Here is a 25,240-nt window from a genome sequence, read left to right as displayed (position 1 = left end):
TAAATCCTTGACAAAACGGAGGCCTGTTGATTCAGGAATCGGGGAAATAAATGAGAAGCCTGCTATGGAATCGGTGCCTGGCCAAGCACTGCCTGCCTGCGGTGAAGTTGAAGCACCCTCTAAAAGTTCACTGTGGCCCAGGAACACAACCTGTCAGCCTCCTCGCCTGACATGATCTTAATTAGCCTCTGTTCTACTGCCGAGAAAGCCCGCTGAGGCAGTTAGCACAGAGAATTAATCAGATCGTTTGTGGAGTCGACAAAGCAGGACAGCAGTTGACACTGGCAACTTATTGATTGGAAAGGATTCAGGAAGAGTGGGAGTGCTGTAGCCTTTATTTGTGCCCCTCTTTTCCCCCTGAATGAGGGTGCTCCACAGAGACTGTGGGGGGAGGAGGGGGGAAGGAGTGAGCCGTGCTCCACCTTAACCTCTGCCCCCCCCCCACCCCGGCCAATCATATTCTGCCTTCCTAGCTTCTGTAAACTTTACTGCTAAGGCATCACGTGTAGAGGTGCTGATGCCAAACAATATGTTTGACTGCAAGGGAGAGGGGGAGGGCACTGTTGATTTTGTTGCAAATTGCACTTTTGCTACAGGATTAGTTGGGAAAGTGGAATTTTGCCAGTATTTCCCTCCCTCCTTTTGTTTACTGCCTATTTTCAACAGCTCTGTAATTGCTTTCCATTTAGTAAAACGAACATTGTTCCCTTTTTGGTTTTTCTTTTAATTGTGTTTCTTGCCCTAAGCGCTGACGTTTGGGAACATTGATGGGAATGCCACTTTGTTTTGGTTCTAGATAACCACTTGGCCTTAGCCATCAAAGCAAGGTCATTGCTAGGGAAGGCAGCTTGCTTATTGTGAACTCTTTCTTATTTGGACTCTCACAGTACTTCAAATCTGTACATAAATCTTATCCCGTCTCTCTGACCATAATGTAAGTTCTTCAAGGCTAAAGACTCCACCTTCTGCTTAACATAACTCTTAACACCAATTTAGGCACAGTAAGAGACACTCAATAAATGCTACATTGGTTCATTACAACCCCTTGAGGAATTCTTGCAACCATTTGTCCTTTGACCCTGCTGCCACCTTGGCGCTATTGATATTTTGGTCTGGATAATTCTTTGGGGGTGGGGTGCTATCCTGTGCACCGTAGGATGTTTAGCAGCATTCCTGACCTCTACCCACTACGAAAAATGTCTCTAGACATTGCCAAATGTCCCCTGCAGGGGGAAAATCACCCTCCCTCCGCATGGAGGACCACTGTTAAAATAATAAGAGGTAAAATTTATTGAGCATGTTACCGTGTTCAGCTTGGTGCGAAAGACATTACATGCATTCTTTTGTTTCACTTCCATGGCAAACCTGCCCTGGCTCTAATTGTTGTCTCAGGGGGCTCCAGGAGACGAACCTCAAAGTCACAGTTGCAGATCTACCTCACAGTCTGTCTCTTCCCCAGGGAACATTTAGAAGAGCCTTCTCAAAGACCGGGCTCAGGCTCCACCGTGAATTCATGGGACACATCAGCTACTCCTTGATGGTGTAACGATCACCCATTCATTGAAAACTAGATATTCAGCTTAGTGAGGGTTAATTCCTCAAGGAGCTTGATGAAAAGCAACGGAAAGTCAGGGCAAAAGCAACCCTGCCAGCTGTCACCTCCTTTTTTCAGAGATGTGAATACCATTACAAACAGCTACTGCATGGTAGGGGGGCTAGAGATCTATTTCTTTCACTCATACAGTGGCATTTTAGCTCACGAAGCAGAATTACTAGCTAGCCCACTGAAGTGTCATTCCTAGCCTAAATCCTGACCAGCTGTCTTGCAAACAATGCAATTAGTCACAAGAGGGATAGGGCAAAAGAAGGCGGATAAACCAATGCAAATGTGTCCTTCTACAGAGGAGGGGACTACTCAAAACAACATCTCTGAATATGAAGGACAACCCAAGAGAAAAAATTTGACATTTTAGCTTAGTGTGTCTCTGGAGACGGATGTATCTCTGGCTGTAAAGTCAATTCAACCTCAAATTCACTGCCACCAAGGAGTTAACGATACATTAAAATTAGTCATGTCATTTGATGGAGAAATATTCTACTTCTGGAAAATACCTTTATAGGACAACTGCCTTGCCGAGTCTGAGCTAGAAATATTACAGTAAACAGGATCTAATCACAGCAAAGCCTTTTTTCAGCTTTGCATGACAGCTGTAAAATATGACAGTATTTATTAATAGTCGCTTCAGTCTAATCTGCAGCATTGGAGAGATACAATGGAATATGTTGAGAGAACAATTTCCACAGTAACTAATATTCAGCTTTTGAAAGGGTAGTTTAATGTCTAGTGATTTTTTTCCCCAACTGATGGTCCAACCCCAGGAACAAGCTACTAAGCTAATAACCTTTGTGGAGAGGAAGTGTTTAAATGATAATTTATTTCAAGAGCTGACAACAAGTTTCTCGGCAGTTTCTCTTTTTATGCCCCAAAGCAGTGAAGGATGTGCAAATCGAAGTATTAAAAAATATGACAGCTTTAGTATTTTCATTTTCAATGAAATTCTCATTACAGACAGATGTACAGTCTTTTATTCATAATCCGGTCCGAATAGTCATTCATTATTATTATTGTGCAGGCTCTCGAGATGCCCTCATAGTTGAAGCACCATCACAATAGATTAGGCGGGCTGCAGAAACTACCAAATGTCTCAGGTACTGTCAACCCTGATTATTGTTGCTCAAACAGGGGAATTTAGTATCTGTCTCTCACCAGAGATTGTACTCTCTGGGTCTTCCTAATTCATTCAGATGTAAAAAGTAGCTTGAATTTCAATAAAAATTCTTTTGGCTTCGTTTTTCCCAAAAGGCAACTAGACATGACTAGAATTGGAGCCATCTGTTACCTTCGCAATCCTTTAATCAGTTCTTAAAGTGGAGGAGAAAAAAAATCCGTGATAATCCATCTTTTTTTTTTTTTAACCATTACCTGCTACTTTCTTTAAACTTCCTGCCAAGTAGCCATGGTAGAACCTATCATCAGTCTCTCCTTGCTTTCTTCTGCTCCAACCAAAAACAGTCCCATAGTGATGACGGCCTGCAGGTTTAGATTTTTCTGGGCTCTGGAAGCGGCTTTGCCCCAGAGAGGAATCTACGAGTTCAGATTCACCTCAGAGTCAGGTCCACAACACAGCATTCCACGAGTGCGCACTATGGGCAAACCCACCTGTCTGGCTGCATTTACTACTTTTGCTCCCCATCTATCCCGTAACCTCGATTTTTTTCCCCTGCTGCCTATCTGGATCCCTGGGACTCTGGGACCAAAGGCTCTTGTGTTCTTTTGTGGACACCAGGCTTTAAGAAAGAAATGGACAACTGGAGTGCCTCCACAGGAAGGCAACTAGGACAGGGAGGGTCTAGGTAACAGGTCCTTTGAAGAATGGCTGAAGGGAAGACTAAGGGAAGAGCTAATCGCAGTTTCAATGTTAAAAGTGTGGGAGGCAATATGGCAGCCCAGTGAACAGCACACACAGACTGTGGAGTGTGGCAGGCCTTGGTTGAACTCCTGGCTTTCATTGCTTTGGCACACTAAGCTCTGTGGTCCCTAGGAGCCATCATTGAATCTTTTTGTGCCTTGGTTTCCTTCTGTTGTAAAGATACGGGGATGCCGTGAGGATTAAATGTGGTAATTCATAAACTCAGGGTCTAGTACATAATAAATGCTTAAAAAATGGCAGCTGTTCTTATCAAACTAAGATAATAAAATGACAATAATAGGGGTTTGCTGGTTTGTACCACTGATTGGTACTGGGATATGTGCCTGTCCATGCATGTGTGCATGCGTGCCTGTGTCTGTGTGTGTGTAGAAAGGGAGAGAGAGGGTGAAGCGTGGAGGTAGGGAGAGAGACAGGCAGAGAGAGAGAGAGAGATGCAGAGAGCGAATCTGTGCCTTATTTGGGAAAGTAGAACTGGATGGAAGGGATGAAGCCAGGTTATGTAAGTAGGTGGTAAACAACAGCATGCAGGAAGGTGCGAGGGACCTAAGCTCTGCTTGCCTCTCAGTAGAGTTTAAATCCAGCCAATCTGAAAACATTCCCGGTCCTCTGAGGAAAGGCCCTTTCTCCTTGTCTTGGAGAATCTCTTTACCTCTTAAGTCCTTCAGGAGATTTTAACATTTTCCCACCTTCCTGGCTATCTGGCAACACTTTAATCGTTTCACGAGGTGCCTGCTCTAATGTATGCAAGTTTCGTTGGTGGATGGGGCAACAGTTGGGTGAAAAATTAATTTTTCCAGGCCCCTGAGATAAATCACTGCTTCAGCAACAGGATTGTCAGCTCCTGAAAGGCAGGACCCGAATTCTGCTCGAACACTGCCAGTGGCCTAGCACAAGCCAGCACTAGGAAACGCCCAATAATTGCTTGTGGACTGACCGACTACTTGTTGTCAGTGCCCACGTCCTGACACAACCTTCTAGAGCAAACAGAAAGGTCTGTTAGAAGGCAGGTGACTTCCTGAGAGTTACCTGGGAACTGAGTAGGGAGCTTCAGGTTGAGAATAGGAAACAGCAGGAGTTTATTGAACACTGACAAGAAGGTAGCGACTAGTTGCCTCAAAGGGCACTTTGAGCTATTATCTCATTATCTAAGCCGAGAGCCACAGGCTGGGCCAGATTCCTTCATCTCTGTGGGGTGTGCCCATTGAAGCCAAGGAGAGTTGTCAGGTGCACGAGAGAGTCTGGCTGCAGTTCTCAAGCATGCTGCTCTTCTGGGGGAAATGTTAGCACTGCAGAGAGCTAGGTCACTTGCACCCAAAAGATAGGTCTAATAGCAAAGTGGAAGAGTTTTTATGGAGGTGTAGAGGCAGGTTAGGACAGAGGTGTCAAGCCAGGGAGGGCAGGCATAGACAAGTACAAAAAGGGGGTCGGTAAAGAGAAGAGGGTACAAAAGGGGCAGATATCACACTTAGTAAACCTCATGACTTTTCCAAGAGCTGACTTTTGATGTATATAGCACCAAGAGCATAAATTTCAGCTTTGTATTAACAGACCAGGGTGGTGATTTTAGTAACTAAGCAAAGTGATGACCTGCAAACACAAAATCAGACCTTACTCAGCAGACAGAAATCAAAGCGTAACTAACAAAGCCTTGAAATCCACTCAGTGTTTCATAATTTCAGAGATAAAATTACCCTGATTGTGCTGTAAATCTTTTAAATGACCTCAAATGTTTAACCCATTTCTCAGCTCCTCACTCATCCCTGCCCTTATGCAGTGGAGTCACATCATTTGTATATTTAGCTTATTTGAATGTAATTATAGGTGCTCCCTTCTGTCTCTCTCCGTCTTTCATTTCTCTCTTATGTAATTTTAAAAATTCTAAAATTACACTTTGCAGTTGTAATTTCTCCCCATAATGTTTATTACTGAAGCAAGAGATGATCATTGTAGAAAAAGAGAAAATACAGAACAGATACATTATTGAATATTTTAAAGAACCATACCACATAGTCTGAGTTATAAATTGGGTTTTCTCTTTCCTTCCTTCCTCCCTTCCTCCCTTCCACCCACTTTCTTTCATTCTTTCTTCCTTCCTTCCTCCCTCCCTCCCTGTCTCTTTCTCTCTCTTTCTTTCTTTTTCTTTCTTTCTTTCTTTCATTCTTTCTTCCTTCCTTCCTCCCTCCCTGTCTCTTTCTCTCTTTCTTTCTTTCTTTCTTTCTTCTTTCCTTCTCCCCTCCCTTCCTCCCTCCCTCCCTCCTTTTTTCCCTTTCCCTTCTTTTCCTTTCCTTAGTTTCCTTCCTTCCTTCCTTCTTCCCTCCCTCCCTCCCTCCTTCCTTCCCTCCCTCCCTCCTTCCTTCCCTCCCTCCCTCCCTCCTTCCTTCCCTCCCTCCCTCCTTCCTTCCTTCCTTCCCTCTAATCCTCCCTCCCTCCCTTCTTGGTTTTTCTGTCTCTTTCTTTCAGTCCAACATTTTAAAAAAAGACGTGGGCTTATTCTGGATGAATCACTAATGGAATTGGGAAAACACTAAGTATGGACTCAGGCCTGTGCTAGAAACTAGAGGAAGCACAAAGTCTAAACCTAGGGGTTAAGCAATTGTTGACTATCATAATGGAGAGAAGCGCCTGGGAAGGTAAATAGCAGACCCAGTGAAATAACAACAGAAAGCAGGTAAGTGCCAAGTGAATGATATGGACAAAAGGGTTCTGTGGGCATTCAGAGGTGGGCAAGGTCTCTGCTCCTTAAGAGTGGTTCACCTCCTACCCTCAGTCACCTCAGTAAATAGCGTCTCCACCTTACCCAGTCTCTCAAGCCAAAAGCTTAGTAGTCACCCACGAATCCTTTCTTTCCCTCACATGCCACAGTCAATCTGTCACCAAGTTCTGTTGATTCTGTGTCCAAAATACATTTCAACTCTGTCTACTTTTCTCCATCTCCAGTCTAGTCTAAGCTGCCATCATTTCTCACCTGGATGACCACAATGGCCTTTTAATTCATTTCCTTTCCTTCACTCTTGCACCACACTCCATTCTCTACAGAAACTTAAATGAGATCATGTGACTCCCCTGCTCAGAATCCTCCAATGACTTCACATTGCAGTTAGAATAAAATTCATATTCCTTATCTTGGCTCCTGTCTGTACTCCATGGCTATGATCTGGCTTCTGTTTACCTTTATAGTCTCATCTTAGGCCACTCTCAACCTCCTCACTACCCTTTAGCCACACTTGTCTTCTTTCAGTTCCTCAAACATACCAAGCTCTTCCCTGCCACAGGGCCTTTGCACTTGCTATTTCCACTGCTTGAAAACTCTTTCTCTCTATTCTTCACATGGCTGTCTCCTTCTACTTCTTTAGTTCTCAGCTTAAATGCCCCTTCTCAATGAGGCTGTCACTGAGAATCCTTTTAAAATTAGGTCCTATCCATTAGTATCTGTCTCTTCATTTCTTTCATAGCACCTTACCTAAATATATAATTATTTTATTTGTTGACTTACTTATTATTTTTTCTATCTCCCTTATTAGAATGTAAGCTTTATAACAGCAGGAGACGTGTCTATCTTGTTCATCATTTTAACCCTGCCACCTATTGAATGAATGAATGAATGAATGAATCATTGTGCACTGGAGTGGTCAGGGAAAGCTACCTTGGAGAGGTAGAGTTTGAAGTGTGTTTTGAAAAATGGAAGGATAGGCAGGAAGGATTTTCATAATCAAGATGGAAAGAATTCCAGGTAGTAGAAGTGCAGTTGCTGAGGCAAGTATGGTTCTGGCACATTTGGGCAACAGTGGAAAATGGGAGCTGCCTGTAGTAGAAAGTTCTCATTAGTAACATAAAGACAACAGGTTCGTTGGTTGGTTGAGGCATAATTATGTCGAGTCTTAAGAAATAGCCTGCTTTTATTTTTCAATGTGGGCAATAGAAACCATTGAAACTTTTGGAACAGGGTCATAATATGCAGTGCTTTAAGAAGGCTTTCCAAGGAGGAAATTAGTATAAAACTTTATGGAAAGTACTTCTTAAGCAGAGCAGATTAATCCCACCAGCTAAATGGCTATAGAGGAAAAAATATGAACACACACAAGTCAGAAAGGTTTCTTTTGGCTCTAAGACCATAGAATTGAACAAACTATTTATTGAGATGATTTGAGAAAAAAATGCAGATTAAGAAACAGACAGAGATGGACTTTTGCTTCCTTTCCTCTAATAGAGAGCTAATGGGCAAAGGAGGGTCATGGGAGATGAGGAGAGAATACATTAACTTGTGTCTCCTGCTTTTCAATAAATGAGAGGCTACAGCATTAGCAGAACTGATATTTAGTTTTAAAAAAGTTTCAGGAGAGAAGCTGTCTAATTTACAAACTTCAGTTCTGAAAATTAGATTTTTATGCACCAGATTACACTGTATATAGTACATGGAAATAGGCTAATTCATCCTCAGTGTTTGAAAGAAATGAAATGCATTAAAATTTAGCAAATTGTGAATTAGAACATTCAAACTATTTTGGTACTCTAGTCAGGCAAAGATCTGTAGGAACACACAGCACTCCTTCCTGATTCTGCCCTTTGTTCATGTTCTTTTTCTCTTCCCCAAACTCCATTTCCTTCTTCTCTTCCAATCCACAGCTTATACATCCTTTAAGGCCTGGCTCCTCTAGCCAGCCTTCAAAAACTCTATTTCTTGGAGTGCTACCTTTTCACAATTCTCATAGTAATCAGAATCTGTAGTGTAGCACTCAATTTGATACTGAGTTTGATACTCTGATACTTTGCTCTGAAAGTTGTTCATGAATCGTTTCATGAATGTCCTTTTCTGTCTACCCCCACTGGAACAGTATTATATAAGCATGTATCACAAGATTTGAATAAACCATTGAGGATTGATAACAGTTTGTAGATTGGTTGACTAATTAACTGATAAGATGTAAGTTAGGATTAGTAATAAGATACAAAGTGTCCTATGTCTGGTATAATATTAAAAAAATCATAGAATATTACATTAAGAAGGGACATAGCTGACATAGCTTTGGTGAGGAGATCAAGGCCAAGAGAGATTGAATGAGTTGGTCAAGGTCAGAGAGCTAGTTAGTGGCAGAGCATGGGCTAGAACTCTGCTCTCCTGCTTCAGGTTCATGAAATTTGATAATATTCTGGAGGTAAGTACCATAAGCAAATACAGGCCTTAGTGTTTCCTCACAGGGTTTGATGATGAATCAAAATGAGAGTGAAGTGAAGAGTACTCTGGATTCCTAAAAACAAAATGGCCCTTCAAGTTAAGTTACCTATAAGAATGTCATTTCCAGGGACCCCTCAGGCAGATAGGCCTTCCATTTGCTCCTTGTTTCTCTGAGTCAGAAAGTCCTGAGTCAGAGAGAGCCATTCCCTGTGTATAACCTGGATTACAAGCAAACAAGTGATAAAGTAACACTATCTTTTGGAATCTCATGGTGATAGGATCCCCTGGTTTTACTGAGGAAGCCCTCAAAGATCACTGGGTTTTAGGAGTCTGTTTAGCTGCATTATGATGTGTATACCTAACTGTATACTATTTAAGATCAGACCCCTAAGTTTTGAGACTGTTTCAATATAATTGTCCTCAATAGATTCAGTATAATATGTCTTACTATTAGAAAAACTATCCACCCCCAAAACCCGGTTTAGCCAGTCTCCATTCATTATTTCCATCAGATAATTGTTGAAGCCCTATAATCTGAACACCCAATGTGATCTGCAAGCCAGAGACATTGCCACCAGTCCCAGCTCTGTGGTTAAACTACTGTGTGAAAAAGCACTTTTCCTCTTTGGGCTTCAGTTTTCTCATCTATGAAATGAGGATAATTATAGTCTCTGGCAGGATTAATTCTCCAAAACCTTTCCAGCTTAGGCCTCTCTCTATTTTAGACTAAGCTGCTTTTAATTTGTGTATGTAAACCAGATAAATTATTTTGGGGAGGGGGAAGGGTTCTTTGTCAACAACAGTGTTTCAACCAGGAGGATAATCCGAAACCCCTTTTCAAAGTTGGGGGTGGGAGGACATGTATAATTTGAAAAACTAGATTCTAAAATTGCTATTGTTTTGATTCTTTTTTGGCCTCACTCTTTAATTCATTTTGAATATTAATTACAATTTTAAAATAATATGAGATTTATTGGAAGAGAAGGGGACAAACATGAGTTGAGGAAGGTCGAACACCGCTGTTACATGAATATTCAAAGAGGAGAGCACATGCCTCTTCTTACCTCTTTCTGTGTCATAAAGGTACACAAACTTCTCCCACTTGTAGTGACCCAGAAGACTCAGAATAGCGCCCTTCAAGGCTGGGCGCATCTGGATGACAAACTGCACATCTGCATCAGTGGGGAAGCTGGGTGTGACAAAGGACGTGTGCAGAGCTCCACAGAAGGAGGTCAGAGTGTTCATTGACATCTGGTCATAGAATCCAAAGATGGCATACACCCCTCTCGAGAACTGGGAGCAGACTGCAATAAGAAAAAGAGAAAGAAATTTCAATAGCCCCATGGTCCCTTGCTGCAGCTTGTAGGGCTGGAAATGCAATGTATAGTTAGGCTCTAAAGGACAAAAGGAAAACCAATGATCTCTGAAATCTCTAGAAGCCATTGAAAGTCCAGTTGCCCAGCAGGAAAAGAATAAGAAAGGGAAGAATTTATTTGAGACATTTGCATATTCTCTATGTCTACCATGAGCAGAAAACTAAGAAAAACGTGGGAAGGAAAGAGGTGAAAGTTGTCTAACTCTCCTTCAGCAACCCTTCCAGCCCACCCCCGAAATCACCCAAGTGCTCCTGTACTTCCACCATAGCTGCCCAGGGGCTTCTTAGTATACTCAGGCCCCATCAAGGTAGAACTGTCTTGTGTCTCACCCCTTCAGTGCTTTTTCTACGAGGTGACAATAGTGACTGATGATTTAGTCAGATGAACTGCTAATGTGTCTTCTAGGAAATGTGTTACTCCTCTTAGGTTACATAACGCTTTAACTATAGTTATGTCATGATTACCACCCTTTATGTAGGCTATTAATGAAGAGAATTTCAGATTCTGGGAAGGCCATTGGGAAGACTGGCTTTTCAGTGCCCACGGGGTAGGTGGGCCTATTCTGCCCATGTGTAATTCGCAAAGTTCTATCTTGATCCTTTTGCACTGATCTTCTCGATCTGTTAGCCCTCACATAGAATGTTCATGTCCCCTTCATGATCGTGGTCAGTTTTCCTTCATCTCAAAGTGGGCCACACCACTACCTCTTCCCTCTTCTGGCCCAGATGAGCTTAAAAAATGTGGACCAATCTCAATATTAGCTTAAGTAGAACAAAATTAGCAAAGCAAATCAGCTACAACAACACCATGTGGTGCATTCCCAAACCAAGTGGAAATGATCTTTAGATTATTTGCGCTACTGCTCCCTTCCATTCATGCAAAGCAGGCAGAACAAGCAGCTGATAATTTGGTGTGATTTAAGGGGTCCCGCATGGTCACCCTTATCTGCTAGGAAGCCAGTGTTAGGCTTACTTTTTCAGGTTTAGGGTTTTGAAAACAAGCCTATGGCTTGGGAGGGGGATTAAATAGAATCTTTTTTAGCCATTAGCATGTCTGATTAGATGCCAGGACAGGTGGGAAAGTGGGTGGGTCAGTTTTGATGGGAATGGGTGGGTCAGAGAAGAGAATGTAAAGGGTCTGCTCCCTTTCATCAGCCAAACTCATCACTCATTGGCTTGAAGTAGCATTTCAAAGGCGATTCTCAATCACTCAAGGACCTCCTTAGGGGAAGACAGTTGCTTCCAACTTGAGGAATTCTAAGTGACCTCCAAACACATGCACAAAAAAGCCTTTATATTAAAAGGAAAAAAGCAATTAGAGAATGAATCTGGGGCATTTCATGACATGGGGCCAAAAGAAGTATTCAAAAACAAAAAGGAAGGGGCTAGATGTCACTTTGCATTGGTCATCACCAAAGGAGACACTGAGTCCCATTCCCAAATTAATCCTGTAAATGTAGAATTTTGCAGTACTAGGTTAAATCTTGGCCGGTGCACATAATGTTCCGTATAAAATTGACAATAATAATGATAACAGCTATTGAGTGCTTAGTAGGTACCAGACCCTGTGCTAAGTACTATGCAAATATCATCTCTTTTAATATTCCCAACAACCTCATGAGGTATTGCTATCATTTCTATTTAATAGATAAGAATTCTGAGACAAAAAAAATGTTCTGTCTCTTGAGTGGAGGAGCCAGGATTTGAACCTGACTGTCTGTCCAATTCCAAAACTCACACTCCCTGGGACCCAAAACCAACAGTGACATTGGAGAGTACTTATTGGCTCGAATGAGATAGGGTTTCCAGATTTGGCAAATAAGAATATATTGAATATGTATTTACATAAATAGAAAATTTATAAATAGAATGTCCAATTAAATTTGAATTTCAGATAAATAAAAAATTATTATTTAGTATAAGTATGCCTCAAATTCATACATATACTAAAAAATTATTTGTTCTTTATTTGAAATTAAAATTTAACAGAAGATCCTGAATTTTATCTGGCAAACCTAGAAAGAACCCAATCTTATTAATGGTCATGGGGTTAAAAGACTGGAACAAGCAATTGTGGCCTTTCACCCAAAATGATTCAGGAGGTAGCCAGTAATTCTTAGATCTATACAAACTAGCATGCAAGGCCCAAGATAAAGATGAGGATCAATGAATCCTATATAAAAATAGCCTGTGGGGAAGTGCAACGTATTTTTCAGCAAGGAAATTCCAACCTGACTAAATTATGGACAATAATTGAAGAAGAAGTAAACTCGGAGAGAGGCAAACCTATAGCTGTGATCCACTTAGAGTTTCAAAACGCCCTTGATGTATTGGAAAGAAACAGAAAATTAAAGTATATTATAGATTCTGGTTAACTTTAAAAAAAAAACCTCACATTGCTCTTGTAATCATTCTTTTTGAACTTCAGGGGTGCAGAATTCACCATTACTAGTTTATATATGGACATTTCTTATTTATTTATTTATTTAAAATACAGTGGACACTCATAGAACCATCACCCAACCCAAGAACTATAACATTACTAATAATTTAGTTTTACCTATGTCTTCTTTTTTTTTAAAAATATTCTCCCCAAATTTATTTTTAGATTCCATGCAATTCCAATCAAAATCAAGCAGGCTTTAGAAGAAAATACAGGAGGATATCTTCATGATCTCGGGTTATTCTTAAACAGAATACAAAAATTATTAACCATAAGAAAAACTGATAAGTGACTCTAAAGTTGATATGAAAAGGCATGTGGTATTAGTGCAAGGATAGACAGACAGACAAATGGAATACAATAAACAATCCAGCAAGAAAGTCACACTTATATGGTCACCTGATTTATGTTACCTATGTCTTCTTCCTCTGTTCTGTCTGCTTGTTTTGATCTCTCTCTCCCTCTGAGGTAACTACTATCCTGAATTTTTTATTTATCATTACCTTGGTTTTTAAAAAAAATATACAAACACATACACCTAAACAACTTAATGCTATTTTTGCTTGTTTTAAAACTTTATAAGAAGGGAGTCATGTTGTATATGTGAAACCCAGACTCCAGGCAGGAGCACCCAGTGAAATCTTTAAGCCTATGTATGATGACAAACAGGATGAGACTAAGGAAGAACTTATAAAAATGCGTGAGTGAGCAGGTGTGAGGGAGCCCAATGAAAATAAAAAAATTCCAAAGTAAGCTTACAGCTTTGGTCACAGCTCAGGCAGGGGACTTAGGAGGATTGTAGATCAGCAGCACCCCTCAAGGAACGCTCGGCTACTGTGGTCTAACAGGCAGACACACAGCGGTGGACGTCAACAAAAAGAGTGTTAGGAGAAAATCAGTAAGTGTTCTATTCCTTTCGAATAAAACAGAGGCGCGGCTGTCCTGCAAGTACTATTGTGCATAGTTACACTTTCTCCGTCTCAACATAGGCAAGTAACATAAGTAGAAGGCCCAATGGGGAAGACAACTGCCACATGAAGACAGGGGTAATAGCGTCTGAGGGAAGCTGGGGCAAAAGGGACCTGTGGATGGCCTCTCACAGCAGATCCCTGGGCCTCTTCCTGGCTGCAGAAAGTAGGGCTGAATGGAACACTGACCTGACCCAAAGGACGGTGTCTATGTTTTTAAGTTCTTAGAATGTTTGAGCTAGAAGGAATTTAAATACTATTTCATTCAGTGGATTTTCAAGCATAGTTTTTAGTGTAGAATCCTTTCTCCAAATGAAATTTTATGTGGAAAAGTCCAATATATAATAGATAAAGTGGAGCTCTTATGATTCAACACAAAGTTCCACTGATGCCTCCCTAACCTAAAGAAACTGACACAAGGAGAGGAAGTGTCTTACACAAGGTCACACAATGAATTATGAACCAGTCTCCCAGAAATGCTTTATCAGCATCTCTACACCATCCCTACTCCAGAGCTATCTAGGGCAGCATGGGTCGGGATTTGCCTGGCATGAAAGTGACTTACCCTCAATGCCTAGCTCTCAGCATAGATGGATCCACCAGGGGTTTCCCATGACTCATCTGCCAGCTGCTGCTCTCAGTTCCCTCCAGCCTCAAATTGGGAGATTGGGATTGACATATATAAACTAATATGTATAAAATGGATAACTAATAAGAACCTGCTGTATAAAAAAATAAATAAAATAAAATTCAAAAGCAAAAAAAAACTATCAATGAGAACGGGTGGCAGATTGGTGGGTGATCTTTTGGGACTCGTGATTCTTTGGGGCGATGTGTATTATCTTTATCTGAATCCTTAATGAACCACACCCATTTCTTTATCTCAGGAGACTAGCCCCTGGTAAAATGATGATGGAAGAAATAGTTGTCTTGGCAATCTTATTAAGCCGTGAAGTGTAAAGGAAGGGGCAGGCGGACTTCTGAGACAGGCGGACTTCGCTTCTAGTCATGGCTCTGCCGGTCCTAAGCTGCACGACTTAACCTCTCTGAGCCTCAGTATAAAATAGAGATTACGAAGGCAGGTTCTAGAGTTAGACCGTGTAGGTTGAAATCCTGAATCCATCACTTATCAGGCAAGTTACTTAATATCTCTGTGTCTCTGACTCAGTTGCTTCATCTATAAAATTGGGATAATAGTGCCTGTCTCAGCATTGGTCATGAAAGTTAAAATGAGTTCATTCATGGGAAGCATCTATCTATAACAGTGCCTGGCACTTTATGCTAGCTGTTTATTCATGCAACAAATAGTTATTGAGCATCTACCATGTGCTGACACTGTTATAGGTAGTGGGAGATACAGGAGAGAAAAAGGATCCTGTCCTCCGGGAACCTATGTACTAGTGAGGGGAAAAGACAATAATAAATGAGATAAGTAAAATGTAAAATATGTCTTAGTTATAAATGTGGCTTTCGGTTATTGTCATGGAGTGAGGAGTAAATGAAACGGTACATGGAAAATACATGGTGCCTAACATATAACTTGGCAACGAAATAGTTCTTTCTCTGTTTCTTTCCTCTTGCAACTCTTTTTACTTTGCCCTCTGTTGACCCCATCAGTTTACCCTCCCCATGGCAACCATTGCCCTTGACTTCACACTGAGTACCCAGGTAGCACAGCTTTTCTTCTCTTTCACCTTCCCTAGACATTTCTTCAGTGCTCTTTCTTATTCTCACTCCTGGGTCACTTCTGGGTAGTAATGGGTTAAGAAAGAACCCCTGCTAATTTGACTTTTTCCTCGGACTCTACCCCTCCCTATATAATGCCTTTGTGCTGGTAAAATGCTGTCTCCACTCGGGGCCTCTGTGCCTTCCCAGCATGAAATATCATGGCTGTCTGCTTCCTAAGAGTGCCTGTCTCCATCTCTTCTTACTAGCAAAACACCAGATTCTTCTAGTTGAAGATGTCATTTCTGACCACATTCTGGATTCCTGGGGGTTCTAGTGTAGCTCCCTGGCTATGCTCCCTTCAGTGGTGAGTGACAAGCAAGCCTGGAGCCAGCTGTCACACTTTTATTTATAGCCCCCAAGTCTGTAGGGTCAGGACAGGTATTGTTAATGTACAGTGTGGCAGCTAATTATATCACCCATATTCCAAAAGGTATCATCACAAAAATGTCAAACAACTTGATTACCCTAAAGATCAGAATAACAATATTCCATATCATTTACAGAACACTTTTCATAGCCTTTTGAATTGGGGGAAAAAAGGAAACTGAAGTCTCTTGCTGACATAATGATCACATTTGAAACAAGAAGGAAGGAGAAAAACATAGTTATGGAGGAACCAATAGAGATATATCACAGGAAGGTTCTCCAGGTAATACCATAGTACAGTGGATTCCAGGGGTTCGGGGAAGCTTAGAGATGGAAGATCATGCAGTCCAATGTTTTCTAAAGCTGTGATGTTGGTCCAAGGTGTAGTTTCCAGTCTGGTGAAATATCCGTGTGTGTGTATGTGTGTGTGTGTGTGTGTGTGTGTGTGTGTGTGTGTGTGTGTGTGTGTGTGTGTTAGGGTAAGGTTGACAACTGTTCTTTTTTAGGAAAAACAGTCCTTTTCTCTGTATCATTTCTATTGTCTGGGTGTTGTACGTAGAGTCTTTTCTCTTCTGAAATGATGATGATGTTGACGATACCACTCATATATATATGACTTCATATATATATTATATATACATATATATATATCATATTTATATATGTCCCTTCATGGGAGGCCAAATAATGGCCTCCCAAAAGATGTCCATGTCTTAATCTCCCAAATCTGTGAATTAGGTTACATGGTAAAGGGCAATTAAGATGGCAGGTAGAGTTAAGGTTGCTAATCAGTTGACTTTAAAATAGTGAGATTTGGACTTCCCTGGTGGCACAGTGGTTAAGAATCCGCCTGCCAATGCAAGGGACATGAGTTCGAGCCCTGGTCTGGGAAGATCCCACATGCCGCGGAGAAACTAAACCCGTGCGCCACAACTACTGAGCCTGCGCTCTAGATCCCGCGAGCCACAACTACTGAGCCTGCGTGCCACAACTACTGAAGCCCGTGCACCTAGAGCCCGTGATCCACAACAAGAGAAGCCACCGCAATGAGAAGTCCGGGCACCTCAACGAAGAGTAGCCCCCGCTCTCTGCAACTAGAGAAAGCCCGCACGCAGCAACAAAGACCCAACGCAGCAACAAAGACCCAACACAGCCAAAAATAAATAAATAAATAAATAAAAATAAAATAGTGAGATTATCCTGGATTATCTGGGTGGTCTAATGTAATCACAAGAGTCCTTAAATGTGGAAGGCAGAAGTTAAAAAAAAAGTCAGTATCAGAGTGATGTGATATGAGAAAGACTAGACCAGCCATTGCTATGAATGAAGGTGGAGTGGGCTATGAGTTAAGGAAAGTAGGTGGTCTCTAGAAGTTGGGAAAGGCAAGAAAGTGAATTCTCCCTTCGAGCCTCCAGACAGGAATGCAGCCCTGCCGACACCTTGATTTGAGCCCAATGAGATGGCTACCAGACTTCTGACCTACAGAACTGGAAGATAATAAACTTGTGCTATTTTAAGCCACTAAATTTGTGGTAATTTGTTACCATAGTAGATAGAAAACTAACGTACTTAACAAAGCAAAAGTTAAAAGTTGCTAACTCTCTAGATCGATCTATACTCCACTCACTTTTTTTCCCCCGCTTAAAACATTTACTGATCCGAGAAGTCCAAAGGTTTGGAAACTAAAAATCTAATCTAATTTCCCATTCAGTACAGGAACCACCTCCCGTGAGGTCATATTACCTCTCTTTGAAAACTTCCAGCGACATGAGAGCTCATTACACACAGGCAGCGCTTCCTTTGCAGGGCAGCTCTGATGACAAGGGAGCTCTTCCTTAAATCGAACCTAAGTTTACCTCTTGGGCCTCTTGAATGCCAGATGACACATCGAATCCCAATTCCACATGCCCTCCACTTACTTTTATAGAAGCTCAAAAATACAATGGACATAGGAGATACATAATGGCTATTAGCTATTCAAGTGTGTGCCTTTATTCTCACTATGCTGCCTTCTTCCTGTCAGGCTAAAAATCTGCTAAAAGATTCCATCTCCCCTTGAATCCCTGCCCCCTCCATAAGCTATCATTCTAACTCCTTCTTTACCATCATTGCTAATGATGGGATGATGGGGACCTTGCAGCAGTCTGCATCTGCATCCTCGTTTCTGCCCCCATCACTTTACTGAACCTGCTCTCTCAAGTTGGATGACGACCTGCTCCCCGCCAAATCCAACTCTATTCACAGCCGTCATTCGACTTGACTTCTGAGCAGCGTTTGACGTTGTTGGCCACATCCTCCCCCCTGAAACTCCCCTTTCCTGTTTCAAGAGCACTCAACTCTGCTGGCTCTACCTTCCTCACTGTTTAAAATGTGTCCAAAGATTTTTGTCTTTGCCCTCTTTTCTTCTTACTCTAAATGTTTTTTTTTTTTCATTCAACAAATATTTATGGAGTTCCTGGTACGTGCCAGGCAGGGGGTCTCATCTCACTACCTCCACGTGGATGAATTCCAAATAGGTGCCTCTAGCTTCAGACACATTCCTGAGCTCCAGATCCACATTTCTGGCCGCTAATAAAACAGCGTCACCTAGAGGCCTTCATGGCGTCGCACACTCAGCGCGTTATTCCTCCATTCCCACTCTCCACCCGCAGATCTGCTTCTCCTCTGCTCACCACCCTTCTTCCAGCCACCCAAGCTACAGTCTTAAGGGTTATCTTTGTCTCATTCCCCTATGCCATCCTCTTGTGATGCTTCATCAATTCTACCTCTACAGAACGGTGGGAGGGGGTTATCTATTTCCTGTTCATCTTCAGGTCAGCTTCTAGGCCCTCCCTCTCAGACTGTGACAGTAGGTCACCTGCTTCTGGTCTTTTCCCCAGTCTATCATTGGCACTGCTATCAGATTACTCGCTCTCCTTTCTGTTCCAACTGTATGATCAAAATATACCCATCCCAGCTCCCATTTCTGCAAGAATCTGCTCTGTGTATGAGTTGTTTATGGACTAATAAATGAATCTTTGCAAATGAGTCAGTTCAGGGTTTCTCAGCCTCGGGGCTATTGGCATTTGGGGCTGGATAGTTCTTTGTTGTGAGGGACTGTCCTGTGCATTGTAGGATGTTTAGCAGTATCCCTAGCCTCTACGCATTAGATACCAATAGTACCACCACCACCGCCAGTTGTGACAACCCAAAATGCCTGAAAACAGTGGCAAATATCCCCCGGGGGCATCGTCACTCCCTGTTCCCATCTCCCTCCTCCACCCGGTTTGATAACCACAGGTTTGGCTTACGACTTCCTCTCCACAGAGAACAAGGCCTTATCCTAATGAAAAAGCATACATATCTAGGTAATCCCAAAGGAGTTATTTTAGTGTTGAAGAGTTAGGAAGAGTGGACTCTTCAAAGCCCACCATATAGGCAGGTACTTCCCTGGTCTTGCTCTTAAATTGGCTCTTTGTGTTTAACCTGGGGATGTAGGAGAGGGAAAATCAGATAAAGGATGGAGGTGGTGGTAGGATGGGTGTGGGGTAGAAGCCAGTTCATAGCTTCCCTGGGTTCATACAGATCAGCCTCCCCATCTGCTTGAACATCCTTTGGTCTTGGGTTCTAGTAACCACAGTGGGTGCTTATAGGTTCCAGAGTCAGAACAAGGTGTCAGCCCCATTCTCCAGCTGATGATTCCATGGTTTAATTACCATCTTTGGGTTAATTCCCTTGAACATTTTGTTCTCCTCACAGGAGTATACTGCCTTCCGACAGTCTAACTAGTTATTTTTGCAATTACGTGGCATGTATCTAAACGCTGGCAAAGAAAACACTCATTATTAACTTTTGATCCAAGTTGAATACAGCGGCTTGCAAATGCAGGCATTACCATATGAACGCACGTATTTTGGAAAATTCGTTTTTGCAACTCTAAGTGCAAACTACCCTTCCATAGCAATGTCAGAAATGGCAGAAGTGCTGAGATGGGTTGGGGTAAGGAGGGGCTTTTTAGGCCCTTTTATATCAAGCATATGGTTAAGGACTGGAGCTCAGGAGCTTAAATTTTTTGCTTATTCATTCCTCAGTTTATTCATTCATCAAATAAAATTTTGAGTTCCTGTTGTGTGACAAACACTGTCTAAGTGCTGGGATACAGCAGTGAGCAAAACAGATACGATCTCTGGCCTCATGGTGCTTACAGTCTAGTATTGGCAGCAAATAGTAATAAAAGAATCACACCAGTGCGTGATTACCATATTCTAAGTACTAAGAAGGGGAGGTATTAGGGTGTTATGAGGCTATGTGACAAGGTGACTTTAGTTTAGATTAGGTCAGGGGAAAGTTATCTGACCATGTGACATTTGAGCGGATGCCTGAGAGTAGAAAAGCGTCCCATGCAGAGAGAATAGCACTTGCTAAGGCCCAGATGGAGGACAGCATTTGATGTACTTGAGGCACTGAAAGAAGACTAGCCTGGCTGGAGTGTGGACAATACGGAAGAGGGTACAAGATGAGTCTGGTAGGAGGCAGGGACCCAATCCTGAAGGACCTTGTAGGACGCTGGTAAGGAATTTAGATTTTACTCTAAGGACCATGGGAGGAAATCATGGAAGGATTTTGATCATGTATATTCCATGAGCTGATTTATATTTTTAAAAGATTTATCTGGCTGGTGTATGGACAGTAGATTTAAGGGGGCATCAATGAAAGCAGGGACAATATTTGGGATACTTTCCTGCAGTCTAGGTGACAGGCAATAGTAGTTTGAATTTGAGTTGTGGCAGTGGATGTGGAAAAAAATTGGAGTTTTTGAGGTCAAATTGCTACTGACCTTGGGCTAGTTACTTAAACTCCTCAAACCTCATTTCCGTATCTATAACCGTTAGGTTGATAGTACCTACCCCATAGCATTGTTGTGTGGATTAAATATGTCCAAAGTGTGTGACTCTTGTAGAGTCTGTGCTCAATTGATAAATGTTATCTGCTCTGAATATTATTTAAAAAATTATGTCTCAGTGCTTTTGCACTGCAATGGGTTTTTATATGATTCAGTCCCTAATTTGCTGTGTGGTCTTGGGCCAGTTACCTCACTGGGTTTCAGGTCTGTCATTTGTAAGCCAGCAGAACTAACACCTGCCCTGCCCACTTCACAGGGATGCACTGAGAATAAATGGAAATAATAGCTGAAAGTCTCCTTTGAAAAATTACAAGAGCTGCTATCTAAGTGTCAGTGAGTAAGTGCTATTGGTTCTTGACTCCCAGGTACTCATCACCTTCATAAACAAATAACTCCACAGAACCATCATTCTTCCTTCCCAGCCTCCATCTCTGCTATTCACCCACGTATCTCCATCAATCATCTAAAGTTGTCAGGGGCCTGTCTTGGCTTGCAACTCATTTTACACAGGATTTTAGCACAACTCTTAATTGAAAAACTAATTGATCCAGTGATCCAGTCACAGCAAATGAAACAGTTGCTAAAGCTGGGCAGGAAAGTGATGAACTCTTATGATGCCTTTGAATCAGCCCTAAGACTTGTCATTGACAGATAAGAGCTTCAAGTTTGATATTGTGTCTTATAGAACTTGAGAGCCATTTTCTTTCATTTTGCAGCCCATGCTGGGATGAAGGGAGGGTGAGCTGGGCCCCTAAACAAAAATTATTCTTAAAAGCTAATTAATGGTTATCTGTTATTTTATGTATGCTTGAAATATTTCATAATTAAAACGAAAACACTATAAACGTAATAAAATGTTTAGGTTCATTATCAGTCAGGAAGACATGCTTTTATTTCCCATTCTGTTTGAATTCCTCAGCATCACATTCTTAATGTTGAGTGTAATGGCCTAGGTCACCCCCTCCTAAGCAATGCAAAAATCCTCTCTGTAGTTTGATTGACAGGTGGGCCTTCCATCTCCTCCTGAACACGTCTGATGATGGTGAACTCACCACTTTCCAAAGTAGTGCATTCTACTTTTAGACAGCTCTAATTATTAGAAATTTCTTTATTATATTGAGCACATATCTGCCTCTCTGTAACTTTCACCACCTATAGTTTCTTCTTTTTGCCTGAGGCTTACCGAAGTATCTACTCTGTCATCTAATGGCAGCCCTTCAAATATCTGAAGATATATATCTCAACTGTCTGTGCCTTCTCTTGTTCAGGCTAATCACTCTTAGCACTTCAGATGTATGTCATAGATCCCAGGCTTTCACCACTCTGGCCATCTTCCTCTTGACGCGTTTCAGTTTGTTAAATGTCACTCTTAAGAGTCTGGTGTCTGGGATTAAGCACCACACTGCAAGTGAGGTTGAACCCATCCAGAAGACAGTGAATTGATGCTTTCTCACTACCCATCTGGGACTAGACATCATGTATTTATCAGTTCTGCCTCGGATGGCATTGATTTTTTTTTTTAACCAGTCCACTGTAGAATTCTATGGCGCCTACTCTTATATTGTAGTCTTGAATTTATATCCCAGGTATCTTGTTAAGGGACTTCTGCCAAGCCAGGCTTCCCCTAACTTTGGATATGTGCTGTTAATTTTTTTGCACTTTTTTCCCATTTAAAATGTCCTTATGGTTTTGACCCACTCTTTTTTTTTCTGTTTTAATCTCTATCCTTTTTTTTTTTTAACATCTTTATTGGAGTGTAATTGCTTTACAATGGTGTGTTAGTTTCTGCTGTATAACAAAGTGAATCAGCTATACTTATACATATATCCCCATACCTCCTCCCTCTTGCGTCTCCCTCCCACCCTCCTTATCCCACCCCTCTAGGTGGTCACAAAGCACCGAGCCACTCTTTTAAATCTTGATTTGGTTAGCAAGTTTATTAGCTATCACTTCCAGTTATGTGTCATCTACAAATTTGATCAGCCTGCTTTGGGTAGCACTATCCAAATTATTGACAAAAGTGCTGAAGAAGACAGGGTCAAGGACAGAATCAAATGCCATGCTACTTCATTCTTCACCCCTACGCTTTCCAGGATGCTGACAATTAGGTAATAAGCACACTGGGCAGAATTCTTCAGTCTGCTCCAAGTGTATCTTTAATACACTTACAGTGTAGGCGATACAAATAACTCTTAAAACTGACCTTTGTTCTTCAGACACCTTCACAGATCTGAGTTTCAGGGGAAAAAAATAACTGGAATGATTTTCTTTTCTCCTGGTCTCATCATCTCTGACCATGTATCTTTACTATTTATTATTATGTTTTATGGGGCGGGAGTAAAAAAAGAAGAGGACGCTGAGAGGAGACAGAGAAATACCTTCTGGTAAAGAATGAAGCACCAGAATAATTGGGAAACTACTCCTTTCTACCCTCCAAATCAAGCTGTGTGTCATTACCTAAGGCCAAAAAGCTGATTCATTGTCTTTTGTTGTCAGAAAGCAAATAGCTTACCCAGTTTACGAGTAGAATAATTGATGTCTGATTAGTTTCTGGGGTCTGTGGTTCTTAGCATCCCTGCCTGCTAGTTGACTTTAAACAAATTGTAAACAGCCTTGTAAAATTTCCCAAATGCAATCCTGATGGGAAGCAACTCTTGAAAAGCCATCTTCACAACACCCAGAATTGGTAGTTATACAAAACAGTTCATCTTATTGCTGCAGTAAAAATCTATACAGCCTTAGTTCCCTCAAATATGTTCACAGCCTGAAGAGCAAAGAACCCATTTTTCCTCTAGGAAAAAAGGGCAAGTTTAAGGCACTTTTTCTAATTTGAATTCAACTGGTTGGATTTTTGACAGTAATTCTCCGCTCTTGGTTTGGGAGGATATTCTGGATCTGTGTGGAACATTGTGCCAAAGAAGTCCACTCAGAGGTGTCTGTCCTGTCAAGCATATGGCTGACATGCAGGCAACTCTCAGTGGCCCTTGCAGGACATTACAGGATCTAGCTACTCTCTATTTTAAGGGCACTTTGATTGGGAACTACAGGTACTGTAGCTCGAATCTGAGAAAAACAGCCTCCAATACCCGCACCCATAAGTACCCCCAATCTCCTTTGTCCTTATAAAAAGAACATCTCTTCGAAGAGAGGAATTTCATGTCTCGAGGCTAATTTAGAAAAAGACCCAGCCCTTTAACCAGGGCACTTGCTCAAAATGTGTTTCCTATGTCTAGTGATTGTCTTCAACCTGAGTTGTCTGATCTGGTAGCCACTAGCCACATGTGGCTATTTGAATTAAAATTATTTGAAATTAAGTAAAATGAAAGATTCTGTTTCTCAGTTACACTATGCATATTTCAAGTGCTCCACAGCTACATGTACTGGCCAGTGAGTGCAACGTGGTACGTTTCCATGATCATAGACAGTGCTGGTCTAGTAGGTCCTATTAAAGTCGCCTGCTGTGCCTACCCAACTAAATGTTTCAGATTCTAATATAACCTGCATTTATTCAGGACTTACTCTGTTCTAGGCATCATACTAGCAACTTCCATACTTATTTTGGTGGGGTGGGGGGCATTGTCTAACAGTTCATGGAAACTGCCAATGTGTAGGCAGAGCAGGTAGTCGCCTTGTAGTGTGGTTTGAGGGTCCTTGGAAAGTCTTCCTGCCTTCAGTTGTCTTCTCCATTGCCTGCTGCCAGGTTTGAAACACACCCACCTCTCTGGGCTAGGATGGTGAAATTCCCTGTTAAATGACAAATGTGGCCTGGAAGGGGAACGTATATGGAGTGGTTTATCAGATTAATTCTAACCGAGAACCAGGCACTGAGGCAACACGACACAGGTCAGGCAAATGGTGAGGGCTGGCGGTAGGAGTCAGGAAGGATCTGAGTCTTTGGGTTATCTCCCAAGAGACTGCCTCTCCATGTGGGACCACTACAGGATGGGGGCCTTTTGCCATCTGAAGGTGGTGCTGGCTGCTACTAGGGCAGAGACAAAGGGGAGGGGTAAAGTTGCTAACAACAAACCTTGCCAGCACTGCTATTTGCCAAAGGTAGGTTCTGGTCTTTACCGTGTTTTGATCAGACATTAATGTTCAAAGAGCCTCTAACTTATGTGTATCAATTCAGCAGGTATTTTGTCATTATATTGAACGGCACCAAGTACTGTGCCAGATGCCAGAGTTGTGGAGTTCTACTCTCAAGTTCCCTTTCATATGGCCTCCTTCCCGGGCATTCAGAGCTGGCCCAGTGACAGCAAGACCTCACCTTTCTTCCCCACTTTTGTCTTCTCCCTGTGTATTACCTTCACCACTCGTATCCCAGTCCCCGTTTTTTTCAACCTCACTTCTGACTTGTTCCAGGCCAGAATCTATGACTGAAAAGGGAGAAAGGAAAGATAAAGGAAAACTAATCTTCCTTTCCTTTCCCTACAGCAGTGTTTTGCAAATTGCAGGGCACAAACCACTAGTGGGTTATGAAATCAATATAGTGGGTTATGAAATCAATGTAGTGAGTCATGACCTAGCCTTTAAAAAAATAAATGAAATAAAATAGAAAAATGCCAAAGTGTATCCAGGTAGTCAGGGTAAATATTGTCTCATCAGACTTTTGTTTTGGTTATCAAATATATGCATATATGTTGTGAGTCATTAAATCAAATGTATTTCTTTAACTCCTTACACCATTGTAGCTCTATGCCCTGTCCCAAGTCTAGAACTGGTTTGATCTACATTTATGTCCTCACTATTTATCGCCTCCTGCAGAAGTCCCATCTTATTCCCTCTTCTGTTTTCCCAATCCATCCCTCCTCCCT

General features: G+C 41.7%; 1 protein-coding gene across 4 annotated transcripts in view; it reads right to left on the bottom strand.

Moving 5' to 3' along the window:
• The window catches only part of GRIA3 (glutamate ionotropic receptor AMPA type subunit 3), a 296,361-nt gene that overhangs the window by 208,843 nt on the left and 62,278 nt on the right, over nucleotides 1-25,240 (bottom strand). For all 4 annotated transcript variants that reach the window (XM_082377107.1, XM_082377105.1, XM_082377106.1 and 1 more), the window contains exon 3: nucleotides 9,729-9,968. In XM_082377107.1, coding sequence (XP_082233233.1) covers nucleotides 9,729-9,968 — 240 coding nt within the window. The remainder of the gene's footprint in view (nucleotides 1-9,728; nucleotides 9,969-25,240) is intronic.

Source organism: Balaenoptera borealis (assembly GCF_965194805.1).
Source record: "Balaenoptera borealis genome assembly, chromosome: X".
NCBI lineage: Eukaryota > Metazoa > Chordata > Mammalia > Artiodactyla > Balaenopteridae > Balaenoptera > Balaenoptera borealis.
Note: the sequence above shows the minus strand (reverse complement) of the source record. Positions and strands in the feature narration are given on the sequence as shown.